Source organism: Arvicola amphibius, chromosome 11 (assembly GCF_903992535.2).
Source record: "Arvicola amphibius chromosome 11, mArvAmp1.2, whole genome shotgun sequence".
In the NCBI taxonomy this organism is placed as follows: domain Eukaryota; kingdom Metazoa; phylum Chordata; class Mammalia; order Rodentia; family Cricetidae; genus Arvicola; species Arvicola amphibius.
The window spans coordinates 52,500,416-52,522,926 of NC_052057.2; the positions used below are offsets into that span (position 1 = coordinate 52,500,416).

A 22,511-nucleotide genomic window follows, 5' to 3' on the forward strand; every position below is an offset into this window, starting at 1 on the left:
CCCTGGCTGCCGTGGAACTAGTTCTTGTAGACCAGGCTGGCCTCAAACTCACAGAGATCCACCCACATCTGCCTCCTGAGTACTGGTATTAAAGGCATGTGCCACCACCATCTGGCAAGATAGAATATTTTTATTTTAAATCCAGGAACATGCTTCTAATCCTAGCACTTGGAAGGGGAGGCAAGACAAGTTCAAGACCAGCCTGACTACAAAATGAAACCTCTCAAAAAACAAAAACCACCAACGATCCAGTTGAAAAAGGAAAGAGCATGATCTAAAAGAAGCCTCCCCTACAGGGGAATTAACTCCAAGCACTGATAGAGGAGATTACTTGAAATAATTCTGCACAGCAAAGCAAATATTCAGCAGAGTAGAGACAGAAAATTGAAACGGGAAAATATTTGTGCCAACTATACTTCAGATAGAAAAATATAGACAGAAAATATTTTTAAAAGTGAAGCACTGAATAAGTGACTTATCCTGTCAGTGAATCGGCCAACTAAGCAACTGACATGGCCAATAAATGTTTCCTAAGTTTTCAACATCCTTGCATCAGAGAAAGGTATGTTGAAACCACTTTAAACTCCCAGCTTCCCTACTCATGATGGCTGTCATGAAGCAGACAAGGGTCAACGTGCTGGCAGGCGTGCAAACCAGTCCAGTACCTAGAGAAACCAGAGCGCAAAGACAGGACCACATGTAGGTGTGGCATAAGTACACACCTGTAGGAATTCCTCAACACACCAAAGACACATGCACAGCCATGTTTACTGCTGTACTATTCAAGATGACCAAGAAATGAAATCAGCCTAGGTGTTTATCAACAGAGAAAAGGAATGCATATTTATGAATGGAATTTGATGTAGACTTAAAGAAAAAATAAAACCATGACATTTTACAGGGAAAATGGCTGAAATGGCAATTATTGCTAAGCAAAATATGCCAGACTCAGAAAGATAAATATAACATGTTTCCTTTCATGGGGATCCTAGATTTTAGTTTTTATTTATGTGGGTGGAGTACTCATTATCATCTAGTGACATCATAAACAGGAGGTTATGAGAAGGGATTAAAGAGGTCTTAATGGGGAGGGGGGTCGGGTAATAAAACCCATGTGATGTGAAGATGGAATGGGAGGCTGTAGGGTGGGTAGAAGGATCAGAGAGGGGACTGGGAAACAGTTCAACAAGAACAAAGTATATAGAAAGTGCCACAATGAAGTCCTTAGTTCCAATGCTAGTTTTCAAAGTAAAATTAAAATGAATTTTTAAAAATGCTTAGAAAAGTCAGCCTGCACCCTCAGGTGTGTAAGGAGACACTCAGCCCTATTCCCCACTGAAATGCCATGCTCTATGTGGGAGTCGGACCTCTGCTGAGTATGATCCAGAAATCTCATGGTGCTTTGTGCAATGAGCAACTCAGTAAGGATGAAAGAAGCTGCTAAGAACAGTTACTGTAGGGCACGAGGGCAGAGATGGCCAGAGCTCCTCAGTGTAGACCTTCCTACGCCACAGGATGTACAACTTAATGAAAACTACTCAAATGTGATGGTTTCTAGTAGGTAACTTGTGACATTAACTATGGTGGATATCTAGCAAAAGAGTTGCCAATAATATACTAGTATGCCAGACACCAACAAAGACCTGGGGAACACAGAAGACGCTGTGTATGGGGCACAAAAGCTCACCCACTGGCTTCTATTTGGGAGAAGGCTCTTTACAGTACCATCCCTGAAAAGGCAGCAGGGTGTTAAATCTGGTTCAGTCATGATCTTGTCTTTTAACCTCAACAAATGTCAACTACAACACTTCTTATTTCATATCCACTATGTTGATCAAAAATAGAATAACAAGACAAGAGATCTAATTCTAAATTCTGATTTGCACAAAAAATGCAGTGTTCAATCACTGCTGATTGAAAAAGTACACTGTTGATTTTAAAAAGGCTTTTTTTTTTTTTTTTGGTTTTTCGAGACAGGGTTTCTCTGCAGCTTTTAAAACTAAACAGTAAATTGATGTCAAATGAGGAATAACCAAAATGTAAGTAAGTAGGTAAATGCTTCTAACTCAGTGACAGTTTAAATGACTGGGACGTACCTGTGTGTTCCAGATGTGTACACATTTGTCAAAAGAACCACTTGCCAGATACCTGCCATCAGGACTGAAAGCCACACTGTACACAGGCTCTTGGTGTTTTGTCAAAGTATGGATACAAATCCCTCGGTCTACGTCCCATAACCTAACTGTAGAATCAAAGGATGCACTGAAAGTGAAAGTGAAAATAATTTTATAAGTAACTAAATATTCTCTTGGCCTTGTCCCCAGTTCCCCACATTCTGCCCAGCAGATTATACTGTTAAAATCCAAGTATTATAGAAACTGGAAAACAAACAAACAAAAGCTGAAGGCCCAGCTCCTGCCCAGTCACTGTATTCCCAACAGTCCTAGTTATTGGTCTATGGTTCTGAATATCAAACTGACTGTATTTTGGGATTCATCTCCCTCTTGAATAAAAAAACACTGCTGACACAACAATTTTATTATTATCCCATGCTCCAATATCTGTATGTCTCACTATAGAGCCCAAGTTGATTACTATGTTAGGCATACTGGCCTAAGTGCTGGATTACAAGAACAACCAAGCCTAATTATGGGGTTTTATTTAAGAGATTTAAAAAAGAAAAAAAGAAAAATGGCATTAAGGCCTGAAATACTAATGCTAAAAATCCAACGTTTAAAGGTTTCCATTGAAATATATCCCTCTCAAGATATAAGATATACTCCGTGTTTTCTGCCATATTTTCCCAAATTTTTTATTCTTGAGAGACTCAATAGGAAAAGTGAAACAGACACAATTACCTTGCTAGCATAAGGTTGGCATTTGGATTATTTGTCCCTGGTCCTGTTGGACTCCATTTAATAGTATAAATCTCTTTATTATGTGCTTGCAAATCATGGACACAGTTATCTTGCTTCATACTCCAAATCTACCAAGAGAAAAAAATTGGTAATTTTTCCATATAACAGATACATTTAAAAGCATTACTTTTCCAGTACAAAATGAGTCATATAATCAACCATCAAAGGAATGATTACAAACATTAAAAGTAGTTGAAATGTATTTAACATTACTCCATAACTTGTATTAAATTCTTCACAAATACTTATTGTAAAACTTGAAGGCTGAATTAATTAACTGCAGTTTTTCTAAGATTGTTTTGAATAGCCATAATGTGCACAAATCTTAACATTTAGAAAGTCCTTGGACTAGGGTTATAGTAACTCTGGTGGAGCACTTGTGTGAGCGGTAAAGTACTGTGTGAGGCCCTGGGTTCAGTCCCAAAACTACAAACACACACACAACCGAAAACAACTGGAATTCACACTCTGGAAATGCAGTAAACAGCTAAAGAATACCACAGTGCTTTGTAGCTTAGATAAATAGTCATAGGGAAGCAATCAGATCACACAGTTCTACAGTTCTCTTTGGTCTTTTCAACAGCACTGGCAAGCTTGACATACCCCTTGCAACCCTATTTACATTTCCTATCTACTTTGGCCATTGTCTTGATCTAGATTCTATTCTTGAGGTTCTTTGGAATCCTCTGTAGCCCAAACGTCTTTGTAAGGTTAAGAAAAGATCCAATCTAGAACCTGAGGTATCTAATTACAGGCTGTTTAGCTTGCAGCTCAATTCATGGTATGAGCTTCTCTGGATATTGGCTTTCCTTCATAGTAGAAGTCCTAATGCATGAACATGAGAAGAAAACTTGGAGACAGACAATTAAGTTATTGTGGTGGTATAGGCTCATACCCAGTGCTTGGTAAGATGTGAAGACTCTCGAATTCAAGACCAGTATGGGCTACATACTGAGAGTCTGACTCAAAATAAAGATCAGCCCAGAGCTGGCATGCTTTCTTAGTACACCTAAGTCCTCCATTTGATCCTCAAGATGGAGGGAGGGAAAAGAACACTTAGCTTGTACACAGTAAAAGAAGTGATTCTCTCTGCATGACTATCCTATTTGTAATGGTTGTCACTATACTCAACTTTACTGCAAGGCTAAAAATAAAATGTTTCAGGAGATCATGTGTGGCATGAGGAGGCACCAACATTCATTCTGGAGGTTAGCACTAAGCTAGTCTTTACCTAACAATTATGTTTTTACGACCTGTGGTACGAAAGGTATTAAGTTTTTAGTCACTTTTAGTCACATCACACTGTGTTCTTTGATGGTTAATGCTCTGTCTCAACTTGATTGGGTCATAGAGAAATCAGGTATTTGGCTAAGAAATATTTGTCCATTTTTCTCAAAAAGAAAGAACAAAGCAGACTGAATTCTCTATATGGGCGGGCAGTATTTATGTAAAAAGCCACCACTGTCTTCTCTAGCTTCACTACTGAGCTGAAATATGGGACTTCTGCCTGTGTCTTACTAAACGGCCCTGGCACTCCAGATTCTTAGGTCTTGGGCTTCAAGATTGGAATCACATGGCTGGTTGTGATGTTTGAGTGAGAATGGTCCCCAAAAGCTTATATATTTAAGTGCATGGTCCCCAGTTGGTGAGACTATTTGGGAAGGATTAGGAAGTGTGACCCTGTTGGATGATATGTATCACTAGGGGTGGGCTGTTTAATTTAAAAAAAAAATGCACACCATTCCCATTTAGTTCTGGGTGGCATGGTTGCTGATATAAGCCAGTGCCATGCCTGTCTGACTCCATGCTCCATGCCATAATGGTCAAGGACTCACCATCTGAAACTGTAAAGCTCAACAAACTCTTCTATAAGTTGCTTTCTTCATGGTGTCTTAGCACAGCAATAGACAGTAACTAAAGTATTGGCTTTCCTCAGTATCCAGTTTGATGACAGCAGTGAATACAAAGTCCCAGCTGCCATGATATATAATTTTCATAAGTCTCTTACAGATTAATGTATATCCCTATTACCTTCTTGCCAGTGAGAACAATAACAAATACAGCAGCATGGTATACCTATACCGTCATTCTTTCAATAGAATTTACTATATTCAAGTATACAAGTATTTCAGGGGGGAAATTAACAATCAAAAAGCTTTAATTTAGGTTTTACATATCAAAAGGACACTTTTAAAAAGTCTTAAGCCAGATATGGTAGCATTCAGGAGGCAGACTCTTGAGTTTAAGATAAGCTTGGTCTATATAACTGAATTCCAGGACAACCAGAACTACACAGCGAGACCTTGACTGAAAAAAAACAAAACTCCTTAAAATGCCCAGTCACACATCATGAAACACCTTCACCCTAAAGCGCCCACCCACATTCTAAATTACCTTCAAGGTCATGTCATCTGAGCATGAGGCCAGGAGATTGCCAGTTGGGTCCCATTTGATAGCGTTTACTTCATTCTAAAAACAGTAGTAAATATTTGTATTTTCATTTTATAGAACAGGTTGTTATTTGATATTTAATATGTGTAATCAAGAACTATTCTGAAATATTATTTGCTAAAAATAACCATTTTACACAAGGGAACAGACTTCTTACCGTGTGTCCCTGGAATGTTTTGACAGGTCTGTCTTGTCCCAATTTGCAGACATGAATGCACATATCTGTGCTACAAGACGCGAAGGTGTTGTTGCTCTGCCAGTCGACATCCAGTGCTGGGGCTGGAAAGATGCAGAGGTTAGGCTTGCATTGTACACAGGTTTGTCATGTAGGAGGAGAACTCTGAATCATGGCTAGACATTAAGAGTTCTAGGCAGTAAATATTTTTGTCTTCATACTTTTTTATATATTTATTTTTTATTTTTAATGTACACTGGTGTTTTGCCTGCATGCATGTCTGTGTGAAGATGTCTGGTACCAGAGAAGGAGAGTTATAAACGATTGTGAACTGTCATATTTGGGAATTGAACACAGGTCTTCTGGAAGATCAGCCAATGCTCTTAACTGCTGTGCCATCTCTCAGTCCCTACTTCACATTTTTTATGATACAAAGAAAAAATCTTAAAAGATAAAGCTATCTAAGTATCAAAAATACCAGGAAATTTCAGCTATATGATCACGGCACCCAATGACTCACACTGTGCACTGGAGCACTAAGTCTTGGCTTCTCATTTGTATAACAATAAAAGTCAAGCCTGCGCATGTGTGATGGAAGGAAGCTTTGGTTCTACCACTATTGTTTTTAGGAAAGAAAGTCACTGGTGACCCTGGGGTAACACCCACTTCTAAATGTCACTTAGTATTTGGAGATGGTGCCGGGACCAAGAAGACACTGCTTTTTGAAAGAATGCTACAGATTATAGCTCAGAGAAACGATGCACCAAAGCTACTCCCACTGTTAACTGTTCTACCCAAGCAAGGACACTGCAGATAATTAGCAAATATATTTTCTTTTAAATAATTCTTGCAAAATTCCTTTCTAAGAAAAATCAAATGAATCTTAAAACTGTTAAATTTAAAATCACTAAGTCCCAAAATTGACTCAGATTTAGTATGCAGCCTAATTTCAGCTCAGAGATGGTTACAGATTTCTTTTCTTTCCCCTATAGCAAGCAGCAATGGCTCTGTTATTAGTTTCACAGATCAAGGCAAGTGTAGCAGTAACTGGCTTAATTATGAACACACAGGGAACACTGTCTTCACACACTAGGCAGCTGTGTGCTGTGAGAAGTTTTCACAGGGGAAATAATAGGACATTTAGACTTAGCCTCAGTTATGACACAATTCCTATGGTCTGCCAAACTAGAAAAAAAATACTTTCTGAACCTTGCTAGTCTGTCAACCCCACTTAGAGACAAGAAGAAACAGAAAGGTGAAGGATATTTCTCCATTTGCATTTCACAGAAATTTCCTAATCCCATCTCTTACTTCATTTTCACACTTGGCTAAGTATGACTTCCAGGGGGTGGAACCTGCACCACCCAGCGACTGTAGCCACCCTGATCAACAGCATGTGATTGCTGGCATGCCAGATGTCCTGTTCTCTTCAGTCTGCCCTCAGGTTCACTCTCACAAGTTACCCTCCAGTTCCTGTGATCCCTAGTCCTGCACGTGTTTCATGGAAAAGAAAAGGGGGTCAGGAGCCCAAGGATAGTAGGAGACAAACTGCTGTTGCCCCTTGCTCAGCCTGGGTTTCTCATGGTTCCTGCTGTTACTGGGTAGCCTCTTCTCAGTGGTTTAGATTCCCACTGGACTGGTAGCACCTCCCACTACTCTGCAGTCTCTTTCCTGCAGTTGCTCCTCTCTGGGTGACCTCACTGTTCCTAATGGTCTCTCTTTCTGATACTGCAACAATGACTTCCTTCTGCTGCAGTTCCTGTCTTGGATCCAAGTATAGACTATTTTCCTGCCAAAAGCTTGATTCAGTAAATACTGCAATATTAACTTGAAATATTATTCTGTAAAATGCTATTTAAATTTATTTCTTTATAAAAAATAATTCTAAGATTAAGAAGTAGGAAATAAAGTAGGAAGAAAAGGCTGGAATTTTTAATGATTTTTAGAAAATAGATAATTATACAAAAAAAAGTACAAAGAAGGGTAAATACCTGACATGACCTATGAGAGCCTGACATGGACCGCAGACATGAGAGAGGCCAAAAAATATTAATCTGCACTAAGACAGACATACTTTGGTTCAGGGAAGAAAACAAACTGTATTGTAGCATAATTAATAAAAACCCAGAGACAGAAATTGGAGTTCAACCTGAAGGTCAGAAAAGTAAAACAGCCAGCCACTGGCTCTTACTTCTACCTCAGTCTGAAACGGGGATCCTAATGTGGTAATATTTCATTTGTGTTTTAATAAATAAAGCTTGCCTGGAGTTCTGAGAATAAAATAGCCACACTGATCAGTTTTACAGATAAGGCAGTGGTGACACACACCTTTAGTCACACTATAGTTGCCATAGAAACTGGGCAGTAGTGGTGCACACCTTTAATCCAAGCACTAGAGAGGAATATAAGACGGGAGGAAACAGTTCTCACACATAATCATTCTGAGATTCCTGGAGGCAGAATGGCCATTTTGGACTGAGGTAGAGGTGAGAGCCAGTGGCTGGTTGCTTTGATTTTTTTTGACCTTTAGGCTAAACTCTAATTTCTGTCTCAGGGTTTTTATTAATCGTGCTACACTAGTAACTAAAAAATTCAGCTAGGAATGTTAAATTGAGTGCTGTGATTCAAGTGCCTACAATGTGCCTGGTTTTGAAAGCCCACAGACCCAGACAACTCGGAAACGCTAGGGAATAGGCATCCTAAGATGGGCCAAGGAAGAGTAAGTTCCTAATCCAAAACAAACCCACGGGAAAGTCTATTTATTATTATGGCCATATTTTATACATGTAGAGGAAGCTAAGAAAAGTTAAGTAATTTTCCTGGAATACTTTTATTCTACAGTTTTAAAAGTTTTAAAGTTAAACGAAAAATTCTCTCTTCAATTCTAATTCATTTTTATTAATCCAAATGATTGCAGAATTTTTGTAAAGAATAAACCTATGGGGAAAAGGCACATTTATTTTTTACTAGTGTTCTTTAAAATTTGTTCTTTGACAACTCACTGGCATTTTTAATGGCCTTACTGAGATGTAATTCACCTATTTTAAATATCTCAGCCAATGGTGCTTAGAGCTTTTCGTTATTTTTAAAACTGGTGACGAAATGTGATTGTCTGGAGAATGACATCACAGAGAGGAGAAAAGCTTGATGCTAACGAATATACCTATATCTTCAGTGTAATGATTTCCATGGTTTACATTTGTAAAAACTGCAAGGCAAATACTTCCAGTTCATTCTATCTCAGCTACTTCTCACCAGAACTTTGTTAAATTATAAACTTCATATTTTGAAAAGTTTCAGTTCTTCCATCATCCCTCTTCATCCCGGCCCCTCTCGGGTTCTTGTTCCCTTATGTTTTGATTCCTGTCTAAAGGGCATTATATCCCTTAGCCCAGGATCTCATAACTCCCATATGTACATGCATACACGAGGCAGGAACAAATAGACAGAGGCTTAATTCTACTCCTTATTTAGCTTAGGTTGGAAGTCTGAGAGGATATACTGAGGAACACCTCAAATGGGTAGAATTCATTACACTGTGGCTAAGCATGCACACTCCCCTGACCCCAACTTTGTATCACTCCCAGGAAGTATGAAAAAATGAGAGTACCCAGAGACAGAGGGGAAGGACGAGGACCCAGGGTGAAACAGAAGCAGAACAGGTAAACAGGGGGTGCTGTATAAACATGTATTTGTGTGGTAAGCTCTGATGGAATATTCGGTGCTTAACACCATGTCTGCAAACCACTCTACTCATATCATACTGAAGTCATTTTGCTCCCAGTTGGTTTGTTTGGTCACAGCTGCAATTTTAGCTCTTTGTAAGAGCAGCCACCTGCTCAGCTTCCAGTGTAGAACCTCAGAGCACAAATCTCCAAGCAGCAACTGTTATCAGGTAATGGTAAACTCCTGCTCTGACTGGCCTCATGCAATCTTGCTGAAGTCAACATTACTCAGCTACTGAAATCAAGAAATTCACTAAGAATCAAAACAAACAGGTACACACCTATAACCCAGTACTCTGCAGGCTGAAGAAAGAAGAGTGTTTGAAGCCAGCCTGGGATATACAGCAAAATTTTGTTCTTCCCTCACTTCTCAGATAACAAACTAGTCAGTGAGAACAGGCACAGGGGTTCCAAGATGAAGGAACTGATGACAGTGAGCTGCATGCTCAGAATGCACCACGCAGGAAGAAGCCTGCAAAAGTCACTGAGGAAGCCTGTTTCAGTGCACAAACACAGGACATCTGCCCTAGACACATTAATGTAAAATGAGATGGTGATACCCAAACCTCTAAGAGTTGAATTTATCACCATATAAGCCGTTTTTCCTATCCTCACAATAAACAACTATCAAGAATCCTCATTTATGGGCAGTGGTGGAGCACGCCTTTAATCCGAGCACTCGGGAGGCAGAGAGAGGCAGGTGGATCTCTGGGAGCTTGAGGCCACCCTGGTCTAAAGAGCTAGTTGCAGGGCAGGCTCCAAAGCTACCGAGAAACCCTGCCTCGAAAAACCAATCAATAATCAATAAGTAAATATACATAAAAAGAACCCTCATTTACATACAGTGAAAATGAAGTTCATAAGGCGAAGTGATTGAGAGCTGATCAAGTGAAGAATTACACTCTCAACTCTACAGCACTGCCCCTAAGCACATCACTCAGGTGCTTTCTTTACAGCACCCCCTGAGGACTGGTACTAACAGTGCTGGCTGACACTCAGTCCTGAATGGATTCCATTGAGGCCAAGACCTCAGCTTCCTTCCCTGTGTATTGTCAAGATTTACCTGAATGGAACGGGAACTGCTGCTTGGCTTCACCCGTGTGTGCATCCCAAATAATGGTAGTCTGAGAATAAAGGGAAAAGAAAACTTAGTTTCTCTGATGTTAAAGAGTGCAAATGCAAGAACAGATAACCAGCTGTATTAAAGCAGAAGGAAACTTTAGAGTGAACTTCACTTCAATATTTTTATTCCTCACAGCACACGGCGATCTGCACCCAGGTCAGGGGAAATGATCATGATGCGGTTTAACTTTCTGTAATTTTTCACTAACTTACTGCCAATAACAATTATTGTTTGTCAATTAAGTATCTGACACTATGCTAGGCTGCTTAATAGATTTCACTGCAATGGTGCATTTAATCGACCTTTTACAGCTTTGAACTGATTATGAACTTATCAGGTTACAGTGAAATGACCTAGTTGGAAATACTGAAACATTTCTCCTTCTTCGAAGCTCACATGTACAAAAAAGAAAAAAAAATGGCTGCTTACATTTTTGATACCACTTAAGGTAGGTTCTGAAGCTGCCTGTGAGAGAGACAAGTACTGGCTCTTCTTCTCCCTCCCCAAATTCTTTTGTTAAAAATCACTCACTAGAATTGTGAGTCTAAGGCAGTTTATGTCCCCACCCACAACACCATCCAACTGATAATAACTGAATCAAAAAATCTTAAACCTTTGCTTATTGAGGGAGGTGTGGTAGAGAGGGACTGTAGGAGAGAGAAGCCAGTGCCAACCAGTCTCTGTTTACTTCCTGGAGCTAAAGAGGAACTGCTTCAATAAGCACAGGAGGACACAGAGGGTCCACTGAGTCACCCCAAATCTATGGTCACCACTAAAATAAACTGGGAGCACAAAGAGCTTAATGATGACATTTCATTAAGTTCAAATCCCAGCAAAAATGAAGAGTGATCATTATCAACAAACGAGATTATGAATAGATTTAAGAAAACAAGCAGATGAGAAATTATTTCTATTACTGCCATAAATTCATACTGGAAAAAATAGAAGTCTATTTAAGTGATTATCAGGAAAGAAAAAAAGTTACTTTCAAATAGTGTCCTTACAGAGCTTAGCTAAATGTTCATTTACCTTATCTACGCCAGCACTTAGGATGAAATTTCCTTTCTTATTCCATTTTAATGCAAATATAGGGCCTTTATGCTGCCCCAAGGTGCTGGCAAGATTACCTAAAGTTAAAAAAAAAAAAAAAAAAAAAAAAAAAAACCTTTAAAATTACTTCAAACTTTGTAACTTAGAACATGAATAAATTTAGAAAAATACATACCATCTTTAGTCCATATTCTGGCAAATCCATCGTATGACCCAGTTGCTAGAAGTGTACCTTCACTCTGTCATAGGATACATGTTGTTCATTACACAATTAAGGCCAATTAATTCCTACGAACATGTCCCAGGCACACTAGATGCTTATTTATGTGTAAGTGCCAACAAAGGCCAGCAAAACACCCTTCCCTGATGAAGCCAGTGTTCTTTGAAAGGCCCACCCCAAATCTGGTACTAACTGCTGTGGAGTAGGACTGACAGGATCCCTCTGCACAACACTTCACAGACGCCCATGAATGAGAATGGAGGCAGGTAGTAGACTAGAAGGACATCAAAATGATACCGCAAAAATGCTTTTTAAAGAAGTAACAAGTAAAATCTTCCAAAATATCTTTAATTCTGATTAGGACTTTGGGAACATGGAGACAAGTTGACCATATAATATGAAATCATCAAATGCCTTCATTCACAGACTATTTAGGCAAGAAGAGAGCACTCACATTCCAGTCTAGAGAAGTGACATCCTTGTTGCTGGGAACATCTTGTCCCCCTTCCCGTATGCAATGTCGAAGGACCAGCTGTGTGGGACCACTTGTGCTGTTCTCACTAAGATTCCATATTCTTGCTGTGGAGTCTCCAGACCTTCAAAGTCCAAAAATAGGTTTAAGTTCTCATGATAATCTCATGCATTCCAGAATTCAAGCCACACATTTATCATTTGAATAAGAAGCAGACTACCAGGCATAAGCATTTCTAATATTTTTCTTATTCTATATTATAGAGCTCCTATCAAGTAATTCTAAACTTACTTCACAAAGAAATACTACTTTCTAAGGCAACATGACCATAAGCAAGAAACAAGTGTCTGGAAAGTGCAGTCCATTCAGTAACGTAGCCTTAAATGGTAGTGTAGAGCTGGGTATGGTGAAGCAGGCCTATTAATCCCAGTACTCGAGGGTCAACAGTTCAAAGCTAGCCTCAGTTAAACAGTAAATCCTATCTAAAACCAAATAAAACACCCAACATCTAGAAGCACTTTTGAAAAACTTACCCTGATGCCAGGAGATCACTAACAGGGTTCCAGGCACAGATGAAAACTTCAGATTCATGGCCCCGTAGCACAACTGCTTTGTTGGGAGGGATTTCAACATCCCCATCTACCTCCATCATATCAGTATGATTGTCTGCATCATGAGAAGCAAAAGTCTGTCAGAGGGAATCACATTTCTACAAAGTATGAGTGTGCTAGTTTTAACCAAGGCAATGTCTATGTACACAGAAGTGGATATGGAACGAAGGAGTGAAAGGGGAGTGAGCCTTGGCAAGGCTGAAATGATAATGTGGCTGAATTAAAGTCTATCACAGTACTATTCTGAGTTTCTGCCAGCAGGGGTTGCTGATATCGTTCATATATCATGAGAGCCATCTTTACTCCTCAATGTCAGAGCCTTACTGTATGTTTAACAGAGAGTATTACAGATTTTATCTAGAAGTAAGATGCAGATTCAAAATTCATTTAAGAGTAGAAGGGGTTCAGAAACATCTAAAAAGGAAATCACAGTGAATTTAGCTTTTTGAATCCCAGGTATAAAATCTGAGCTGTTTTGTGTGATGTAAATTGGGGATAGAGGTAAACACCAGGTATCACTTCAGCTCTAAGGATGGGACATTCTTGTATGGCACAGTATTTTCTGAATGTCTAAACATTCTTAGCTCACTTGTGATGGTGTGTGCTCCATTCTCCTCCCCATTTGCTGTATTCTCTCCATTTTTTGCAGATCCTTGTTGGTTAGTGGCTGCGGCAGCAGCTGCAGCAGCGGCTGCATGTTGCTGTGCAAGTTTGTCTCTGTAGGCTTGTTGTCTTGTTTGGACGACATCAGGCATAACAGCATCTATCAGGGACAGAGACTCAATAGGCCGACCATCAAATAAGGTGCCATCCTGAGGGTGGAAAACCAAGAAAGAAAAATGAGATGTAGCTTTGAGAGTGACATGCACCCCACTAACAGGGCTTCATTCTGAGGAAAACTTGGTAATTTTTTGAACTTGAACAGCAAGGGAAGGAAGAAGAATGATACTGCAAGAGGCAGATGCAAGCAGCCATCTACTCTTCGTTCTGGTCCTGCTAAACTTCGCACAAAGACAACTGTAATACAAGAAGCCATTCGTAAAAGCTTAAACAAATGATAAAATGCAAATACCTAAAATTCAGGTAAAGAAGGCTGCTAGTAAAAAACATCAACCACTAAGACTAGGTCATACAACCGAGGCAGCGTCTCCATCAGTACTCTAAATTCAGGCCTTGGAATAAGTAAGTGCACCTATACTGAAACGAGGCAGATCTTTTTCTTGCTGGTTTTCTTTAAACATTATAGGGTAGCAATCACATCATACACATGATCTAGATGTGTGTGATATACAAACTTGCCATTTGGTATAAGTCTAGAGCACCTGCAGAGGGTACTACCTGTGGCAAAGTGGGAGGTACTATCCTTGAGGGTACCAACAGGCGCTGGGCTGCTAACAGCTAAACTCCTTCCACTTACTCTGGGGTTTGGGGTGGGGGGAGGACGTGTTCAGCTCTCAAGTAAAAAATAAAGGGAATTCTTTAACATGTTCTAAGTCCTGGATATATATTAAACTTTCTAGCTAGAGCAAAGTTCTGTAGACTTCCAGGGAAGAACAGGCAGTGTGTCCTTTGAAGACTGTAAGATCCCTGTCACAGTATCTCATGTTCCCAGCACCCACATATAGTTCAGAGTGAGTGAGTTTGGCTGTGTCATACAAAGCTGATTTACAGAATCAGGAAGCAGATAAGATTGTCTCAGGCACCAGTAGCATGCCAACACCTGAAATAATCACACTACTTACATATGACCTCAGACACACAGTTTTGAGCATCACAAGTTGGCATCAATTACAAGTAATTGGCTTCCATGCGGGTACATAAAACTAAAAATGGTTTTTCAACTAGCTGCCACCAATTTGCTCCCAGTACTATACAGTAAAATTCCTTATGTGTTAAAAATTATTTCTTTGTGCTTAAAGCACTTGTTTGTGTGCGCGCACACAAGCACAGCCCCCACCATTGCCCCCTTCACAAAAGAAATAATCTAGAGACCCTGGCCACTGGGTAGAAGCCCACAACTAGAGCTGCAGCAACATAACGGGTACAGTAAGAGTACCTTAATCTGTCTGAAGCCAGTGATGTAAGGTTAGATACTGAATAAACAAACACACATTTAAGAATCAGAATCAGTGTTTGAAATGAAGCTCATCTGTCTTACCTCATTTATGCTAACTTCTGCCTCTACATACTGCAGGCCTTTCTGGATGATAGAGATCAATGCGGCAGGTGGGACAAGGGCACCGTTTATATTGGATTGACTTATATGGCTCTCTATACCAAAGGTAAATGCGGAATGAGAAAATCCTAAAAGCAAAAGAAAAGATGTGAGAATTTATTTTCCTAGTAACTTCTTATTAAATTACAAATGTAACAAACTCTGTAAACTTTCATAATCACATATCATCACTTGAAACTGTAAATGGACAGCCAATGTAAAATATATATTTTAAACAAAATTCAATGTACTGTTAGTAAGTTAATGAAATCTACTGGCTTACATGGCTCTAGTTTTTCTAAACAAAAGGAATACAGCTTTCCTCAAGAAAATACAACACATGTAAACACTGAAAACCCTTGATAAACAACACACCTCAACTGACAAACTGAAATCAAGATATATGTAGCAGGTCTTCTGTGGTTATATTTGAAATTTTAGAGACAAACTGTCAAAAACCTTCAATGTTCTGTGGCTTTTAAAAAAGACTTAGTTAATAAAAATACAAGCTATAAGACAATAAAAACAAAGCAAAATTATAAGAGAGTTAGGCTGGAGATGTGGTTCAGTTAGCAATGCTTGCCCAGTATGCTTCGCATCAAGTCCTGGGCTCTAGTCAACTGTGCAGTGGTGCACACTTGAACTGCCAGCAGGCAGAAGGCAGAGGCAGGGAGATCAGAGTTCAAGGTCATCTTTGGCTACATAATGAGATAGAGACAAACCTGGGCTATACGAGACAGTTTCCAAAAGAAATAAAAAGCCGAACTGTAACACTTAAATTTTTATTTTATTTTAAAAAATTATTATTTTTATATATCTACTGTTTAAAAAAATACTAATTTACCATTTAATAACAACTCATCTAAACCAGTGCTTTTAAAATAAGAACTACGAAATGAAAATTCAGTAATGTCTCCTTTAACAATTAGTCCCAGCACCTAGGAAACAGAGACAGTGGTACATTACAGAACATATTCCAGGACAGCCAGGGGCTCGCTGCACTGAAAGGCCATTCAAAACATTAAATAACTTAAAAAAAAACTTAAAAACATGAAACTCACATAGCCAATATCTTTACATTAGTCTCATATTTTGATGAAAATCTAGTACAGTGAACAAAGTGAAGTTCCAGTAATGCACAGAGTGGTTGCTCTCTGTGAAATCCCATCACAGCTTACTAAGTGTTAAATGCTGTGCACTTCCTAACTGCATGAGGCTGGGAAAGGCCAAGGTTCACCTCAAAGCTCTCACTCCTATCCTAATGGTCCATGCTGGGGGAGGGGACATGGGCATTTCTCTAAGACCCTGGTTTTAAACTCATCTGTGATCATGAAGATGCTGAGGCAAGTGTGGCTGTGAGACAAGGGAGGAAGACACTTTTCTGAAGTATGCTTCAGGAATCCCAAGTTCCTAAATCAGGTAGGTAGGTTCCAGATCACTAGCAGAAAAGGGCAAGACTAAGTCCAGGAGGCATTAGGAGAGATGCCTGGAGATGAGGAAATGAAGTTGGAGATTGGAGATTTCTGTGTATATAACATGGCAGTCCCCAAATAAGTTCTTCAACAAACCAAAATTGGGGTGGGGACAGCCACCTGGGAAGACTTTGAAATAGAAGATGTCATTATGGAAAGTACATTAGATCTTTATTACATTATATTATGAACTCAGGCTGGGGAACAGTCACAGAACACAGTAAAGACTCAAATCCATTCCGCATCCTGATTCTCTTGAAAAGTCAAAATATGTCATCAAGATTACACTTGAGAGAGTCATCGTCACTGCTCTGTTGTTCCTCAGGGGCTGAGAAAAGGGACAGCACATTATGAAACATCAGGGCACCTCACTAGTTTTACTACCAGAACTGCACAGGTGGTTATACTCATTTGAGACCATAAACAGAGTAAAACTTGTTTTCTCTACATCCTCGTTGAATACAACATTACTCAGAACTACCAGATTCCAGGCCCTATCCAACTTCCTTCCAGTAGCAGACACAACTGTGTTTTAAGCAGAAAAGTGGAGTATAAATAGCATTTGTTTCTGGAGAAAGGCTCATGGACATCTCCAGCCACTGCAAATGTGCTCCAAATAATCTCAAGAAGTAAGGAGACAACTCAGAGCAAGTATTGGGTGGCTCTCTTCTCCACCCTGCTGCTCCCAGGGAAAGCCCATGGGTGCACATCTGATTAGACATTCAACTGGAATGGCTTCTCTAGTTCTACTAATCTCCCAGCACCACGAGGTCAGTACACTAAAAACTCCCCACTTCCCCTTCAGTTTTCATGTTCAACCATCAAATCAAACCATCCTTCCTGCACATTCCTGAGACTCTCTCTGCACTTATCCTTGTCTTCTAGGACCTCCCCTTCTTCTTGGACTGCCCCTGGCCTAAACCTGTTCTTCTCTCCTTCCTTCAGCTAGCTAAATAATCACCTTCAAACTGTCAGCATCACTTCACAACCCGTTGGTAATCCCCTTGGCCATCACAATAAAGACTTGCATAACACAGACAACTATTTCTCCGAGGCTCCATCTCTCCAATTCCACTGAGAAGCCCCACTCACAGTGCACACATTAAGTCTACCAAACAACACCCAACGTCTCCACCATGCTCCACTACCCCTGATGGTCTTCTCCTTATCTATCCGTTTCTCCTCCGCTTAACAAATTATAAAAAACGAACAGCCTACACAGATTACTCCATGTAGATGCCGAGAAATGTTTAAATACAGTAATCCTTTAAATCTGGGAACTAGTAAGTTACCTATTTAATCATCCGTTAAATCAGAATGCTACTCCACCATTTTGGCATATGTAAAAATCTGTCACTCCAGAAAAGCCATAGTCTTTGTTAAAAGACAACTAAAACTTGAACTAGGTTTATGCTCCTCTTAAATTCCCATTCACATTTGATGAAAATGTTCTTTTTCAGGGACAATCTTAGATTTATGCAGGAGCAAATGAAATTGCTTAAATCTGCAAACTGGTGAAATCTGGCTTATTAAAATCAGCAGCCTTTCTTTTCACAGGCAAAAGTGAGTCTGACAGAAGCAGCACCCCATGATGTATACTAAGGTAACAAAAAGTGGGAGGCAGAGGAGCTCCTCAAGAAGGCTGACGTAGAAACCAAGTCAAATGTCACAGTTTGTCATAGGAACAAACAGTGGCAGGGTGTGTATGTGTGTACCTCAATTACATGGACAATCATACAGCTCCTATTTTTCTACACTGCTTGGTTAAGCAAGTGCCTTCTAGGGACAAGTTGGGCTTTAAGAGGGGAATGAGCTCTCCAGAGCCTGGCAACTCTACTTTGCAAGCATAAAAGATGAGTTTTTGAAAAAAGGGAAAAATTGGTTCTTGAATATATTTATGGTATAAGGCACGTGGATAAGCAAGCAAACTACCTTTTCCCCACTTAAGGCAAAGCTTAAATGAACACAAAAGTGTCCTAGGAGGGAGATGAAGCTGATTACTCAAGGTCCTGTTTAAGCTCCATGCCAGTACTGCTCAGAAACTGTATCTTGTTCACATTACCCATACCCCTTTAGCTGTGCCTTCTAGACCCACCTTTGGGAAAAGACAGTGTCGCAGTGTCAACAAAGAATGTTCAACTCTGCATAGCTACAGAGACCACTCACGCACAAGATACACAGTTTTGTGCCCTAAATTTTGCTTAAAAATTAAGTTCAGGACTGAGAAGCTTGGTGCTAGAACGTTTTTACAGAAGGCCCTAGCTTGTGTGAGGCCACGCCCTCAAACAGACAAAACAAGCCCACTAACTAGTTTAGAGTTTATATGACTATTAGAGTCTCCCGAACTATTTAGCCAGGACCACAACATTGAGTCTGGGAGTCATTCACGCCTCAGCCCGACACCTTGCTTTACATAATGTTCACTCTTGTAAAGACTCTTATCTTGGATGTCTGTATACATGACTTTGGCCATGTGTGGATTTTGTCCTTCAAAAGATACACATGTGCACATGTGCGTGCATATTGAGAGACAGAGTGTGAGAGAGAAAGAGAGAGGGAGAGAGAGAGGGAGAGGGAGAGGAAAAGGGAGAGGGAGAGGGAGAGAGAGAGGAAAGGAGGGAGAGAATGTTTAAAAGGATGTCCTTATAACCGTCACACTACTTTCCAAAGAACTATGCAAAGACATAAAGCCACAAACAATACATGCTTCTTTATACTTGTAATAAAATACAAGAAGAAAAAATGGTAAGATTAAGAATGAGCAAGTGCTCTGGCAACTTTTCCATATAAAATGGTCATCCCACTTATAAAATAAGAAAAACTGATTTGAAAGTATAAAAGTCCTTTAATTAGGTCAACCCTAAACTTTATTTTATTATACACTTTATTATAAAGAAACACAAATGCTAACCTGCACTTCTGTAGCTAGTCATCTTCTCATTAAAAAAAAAAAGATAAAATAACAAATATAACAGAGGGAAAACTGAGGCTGGACACAGCCTGAGTTTCCTGTCCTATTCCCAAGCACTGAGGTGAATTACTGATTGCCAGTTTAACCTGAGAAGTGAGGTTTGGTTGGGGTAAGGAAGGTTCATATCTAATCATCTGTACAAGCGTCAACAGAAACTGCACTGTCACTTGGTTACTGACATTTGGTCAGCACTACTGAGGTTAAGAGAAAACTACCAGAGAAGAGAAATGAGTGGCCTGTGACTAGGGTACAGACACTCAATGCTAAACACCTTCTCCTTGTTCTGCGCCTGAGTCAACACAGGGTTTGGAGAGGTGATCTTGTAACTGAAACACAGGCCCAGGATTCCATGTCTGAAATGGCCACATGTGCTACTGACTGCGGATTCTGGAACATCTGCCTTCCTGTAATGAGACTGTCTCTTGGGGATGAGATCCACACTTAAACAAATTCATTTATGGTATATAGCACCTGTTTCAGAAAATCTAGAGGTATTCTTTGTAATATTATAGCTGGTGTGGCCTGTATTTTAACTGAGACCTATTAACATGAGGTCAGATGAGGAATTTTCTACTTGCCCTAAAATAGTTACTACTTGATAGTGGATTCTGAAGCACTTTGGATTTTGGATTTTTGGGTTAGAGGGGCCCAGTTTCTACATCACTTGGATAAGCACTGCATCATGAAGTACTATGGCCCATACCTAGGAGGTTACAAAAGTGAGAGGTGAAGTACAAGAGTGATGGCATGGAGACTCTCAGGTCTAAAACCATAAGAGTTTTTTTTCCTATGACTTTCCAACATCATAACCTAGTGATTTAATGGCTTTAGTAGTAGTAAGTGCATTTTGATTTTTGCAATTTCTACTTAGTCAATCCTAAGATTCATCCATTTCACACTTTTAAGAGCTAAGTTCACTATGTTGCAGAGCTCCTGAACATGTCAAATCTGTGGACTTCTCCAATGAGAAAAAGGGAACAAAATGAAATTTTATCTTGCCCTTCCCCCAATCCAAGACAGTATTTCTCTGCGTAGCCCTGGCTGTCCTAGAACTCACCCTGAAGTCCAGGTTGGCTTTAAACTCCTGAGTGCTGGGTTTAAAGGTGTGTGCTATCACTATCCGGCTGAAATTTTATCTTCTTAGACAAAGTAGATAGAAGAACAAATACCAGAAAGGTCACAAGAAATTACCAGGGAAAATATTTAACATTCCCGCCCAACAAATAAAACTGAATGTGGGTGGAGTGGTAGGAAATATCCAAACCAGGTTAGCTTTAGTGAACACTGTGCCTGGCTTAAACGCCATGACTCATCATGGACCACTGGGTAGCTAATGCACAGGGTGGTCAGGTAAGTCAATAGGGTAAGCAAATCCACACCCGAGGCAAACACTAACTAGAGAAGAAACACTGGTTCATGTCAACCCTTACTTAAATGTAACAAATACTTCACATTTTAAAAGTTATCTCAAAAGGAAGAAGAAATTACTTCCTAATAGGTATATGCTGTACTGGGTTGGCATCCTAAAAACGCTGAATGGTGGGGACCCCAGCAACTTTCTTATCACAAACTTAACTGAGACAAAATTGAGAAGTATGAAGTAAAAATACTTAACAAAAGTCCAATGATAAATAACACTTTTGTCTTCATCTTGACAAGTCAGGGACAGCCAATTTGAAAAGGCAAGCCCAACTGAATATTTAAAACTATCACGATACCATTCCTTTCGGCAAGCAACCCATCTCTGAATTTAGTCATCTGGAGGCAAATCATGTTTTCTAGTGTTAATAGTATAAAATATTTTATGACTAAAATTAGCTTCATTTCTTCTAGATATGAATGTCCCAATCTAGTTAACATTAAAAACAGTATTCGGGGGAACAGGTGTTACAAGTTCTTACTGAAAAATATCACTTCTTGCTGTGGGACAATGGTCTGTACCGTCACTTGTATTTTAATAAAACGCTGATTGGCCCGTAGCCAGGGAGGAAGTATAGGTGGGGCAACAAGAACAGGAGAATTCTGGAAAGAGTCTGCCGTCATCACCCAGATACAGGGTCGCAGGTGCCTCGCTGATGAAGATACCAAGCCATGTAACTAACACAGACAAGAATAATGGGCTAATTTAAGATGTAAGAATTAATTAATAAGAAGCCTGAGTGAGCTACTAAGCCAACCAGTTTATAATTAATGTAGACCTCTGGGTATTTCTTTGGGACTGAACAGCTGCGGGACCGGGCGGGACAGAAACCCCTGTCAATAACTTTTAAGCCAATTATTTATCAAAACAGAACCAGAGCTTCCTAAGACTTTTCTTGCCTGAGAGCCAGAACAAGACACTTTAGTCCAGTCATTTAACACATGAGTTTTCTAAGATTATCTGTCATGGTCTCCTTTCTCTCCATATCCTGGGCTCATTTACTTCATAGGGGACACAATAAGGAGTAAGACGGCTTTTTGTTGTGTGTATTATTAGATATTTCAATAGAAAAAGTTATGACTGAAACAACATATATTGTTTAAATATTTGACTGGCTGCTATGAGCACCCCTGAAGTCAATGGTGCAGATACAACTGAATCCTACAGTTCCAGAGATGACCACAATCATATAATGCTAGATGGCAGAACCAAGGTTGAACTCTCTGGACAAAAAGTAAGTGCCCAGTTCTACAGTCAATGAAGTTTGTTGTGGCTGGGATTCTAGGTTCCAATGGTTTGACCTAAACAGTTGCCTTTCCAATACACCAAATGAGACTTTTTTAACAAATCCCCATTCATCAGTCCCTCACACTGTTTTCTGTCTGCTTGTCTAAAGGCTTCAAAACTTTGGCTTGATAGACCGTCATATTCAAGAGTAGAAAGCCATGGCATCCCTGCAACAAACCCTTCCCATGGCATGGTGTTATATAACTATCAAACACTTTCACAGCCTTTGCTTCAAACAGTCATGAGGGCCACTATTCTGTCACTTGATTCGTCATCTTGAACAGTCTCTGGAAATCTTTATTGCATCTGTCTTCGCTCTCAGCTTAAACAAATCCCAAGCTTCCCAATAGGTTATTCTCTGTGGGGTGGTTACTCTAGTCTCTGAGCTCTTTCCTTCCCTG

At 39.7% G+C, this 22,511-nt stretch overlaps 1 protein-coding gene across 3 annotated transcripts in view; it reads right to left on the bottom strand.

Moving 5' to 3' along the window:
* Positions 1 to 22,511, bottom strand: part of Tbl1xr1 (TBL1X receptor 1) — a 151,899-nt gene that overhangs the window by 10,809 nt on the left and 118,579 nt on the right. For all 3 annotated transcript variants that reach the window (XM_038347413.1, XM_038347411.1, XM_038347412.1), the window contains 11 exons: positions 14,904 to 15,049; positions 13,335 to 13,557; positions 12,668 to 12,800; positions 12,117 to 12,258; positions 11,618 to 11,681; positions 11,422 to 11,519; positions 10,333 to 10,393; positions 5,527 to 5,648; positions 5,313 to 5,387; positions 2,859 to 2,986; positions 2,097 to 2,262 (listed from right to left, as the gene is read on the bottom strand). In XM_038347413.1, the coding sequence (XP_038203341.1) occupies positions 2,097 to 2,262; positions 2,859 to 2,986; positions 5,313 to 5,387; positions 5,527 to 5,648; positions 10,333 to 10,393; positions 11,422 to 11,519; positions 11,618 to 11,681; positions 12,117 to 12,258; positions 12,668 to 12,800; positions 13,335 to 13,557; positions 14,904 to 15,049 (1,358 nt within the window). The remainder of the gene's footprint in view (positions 1 to 2,096; positions 2,263 to 2,858; positions 2,987 to 5,312; positions 5,388 to 5,526; positions 5,649 to 10,332; positions 10,394 to 11,421; positions 11,520 to 11,617; positions 11,682 to 12,116; positions 12,259 to 12,667; positions 12,801 to 13,334; positions 13,558 to 14,903; positions 15,050 to 22,511) is intronic.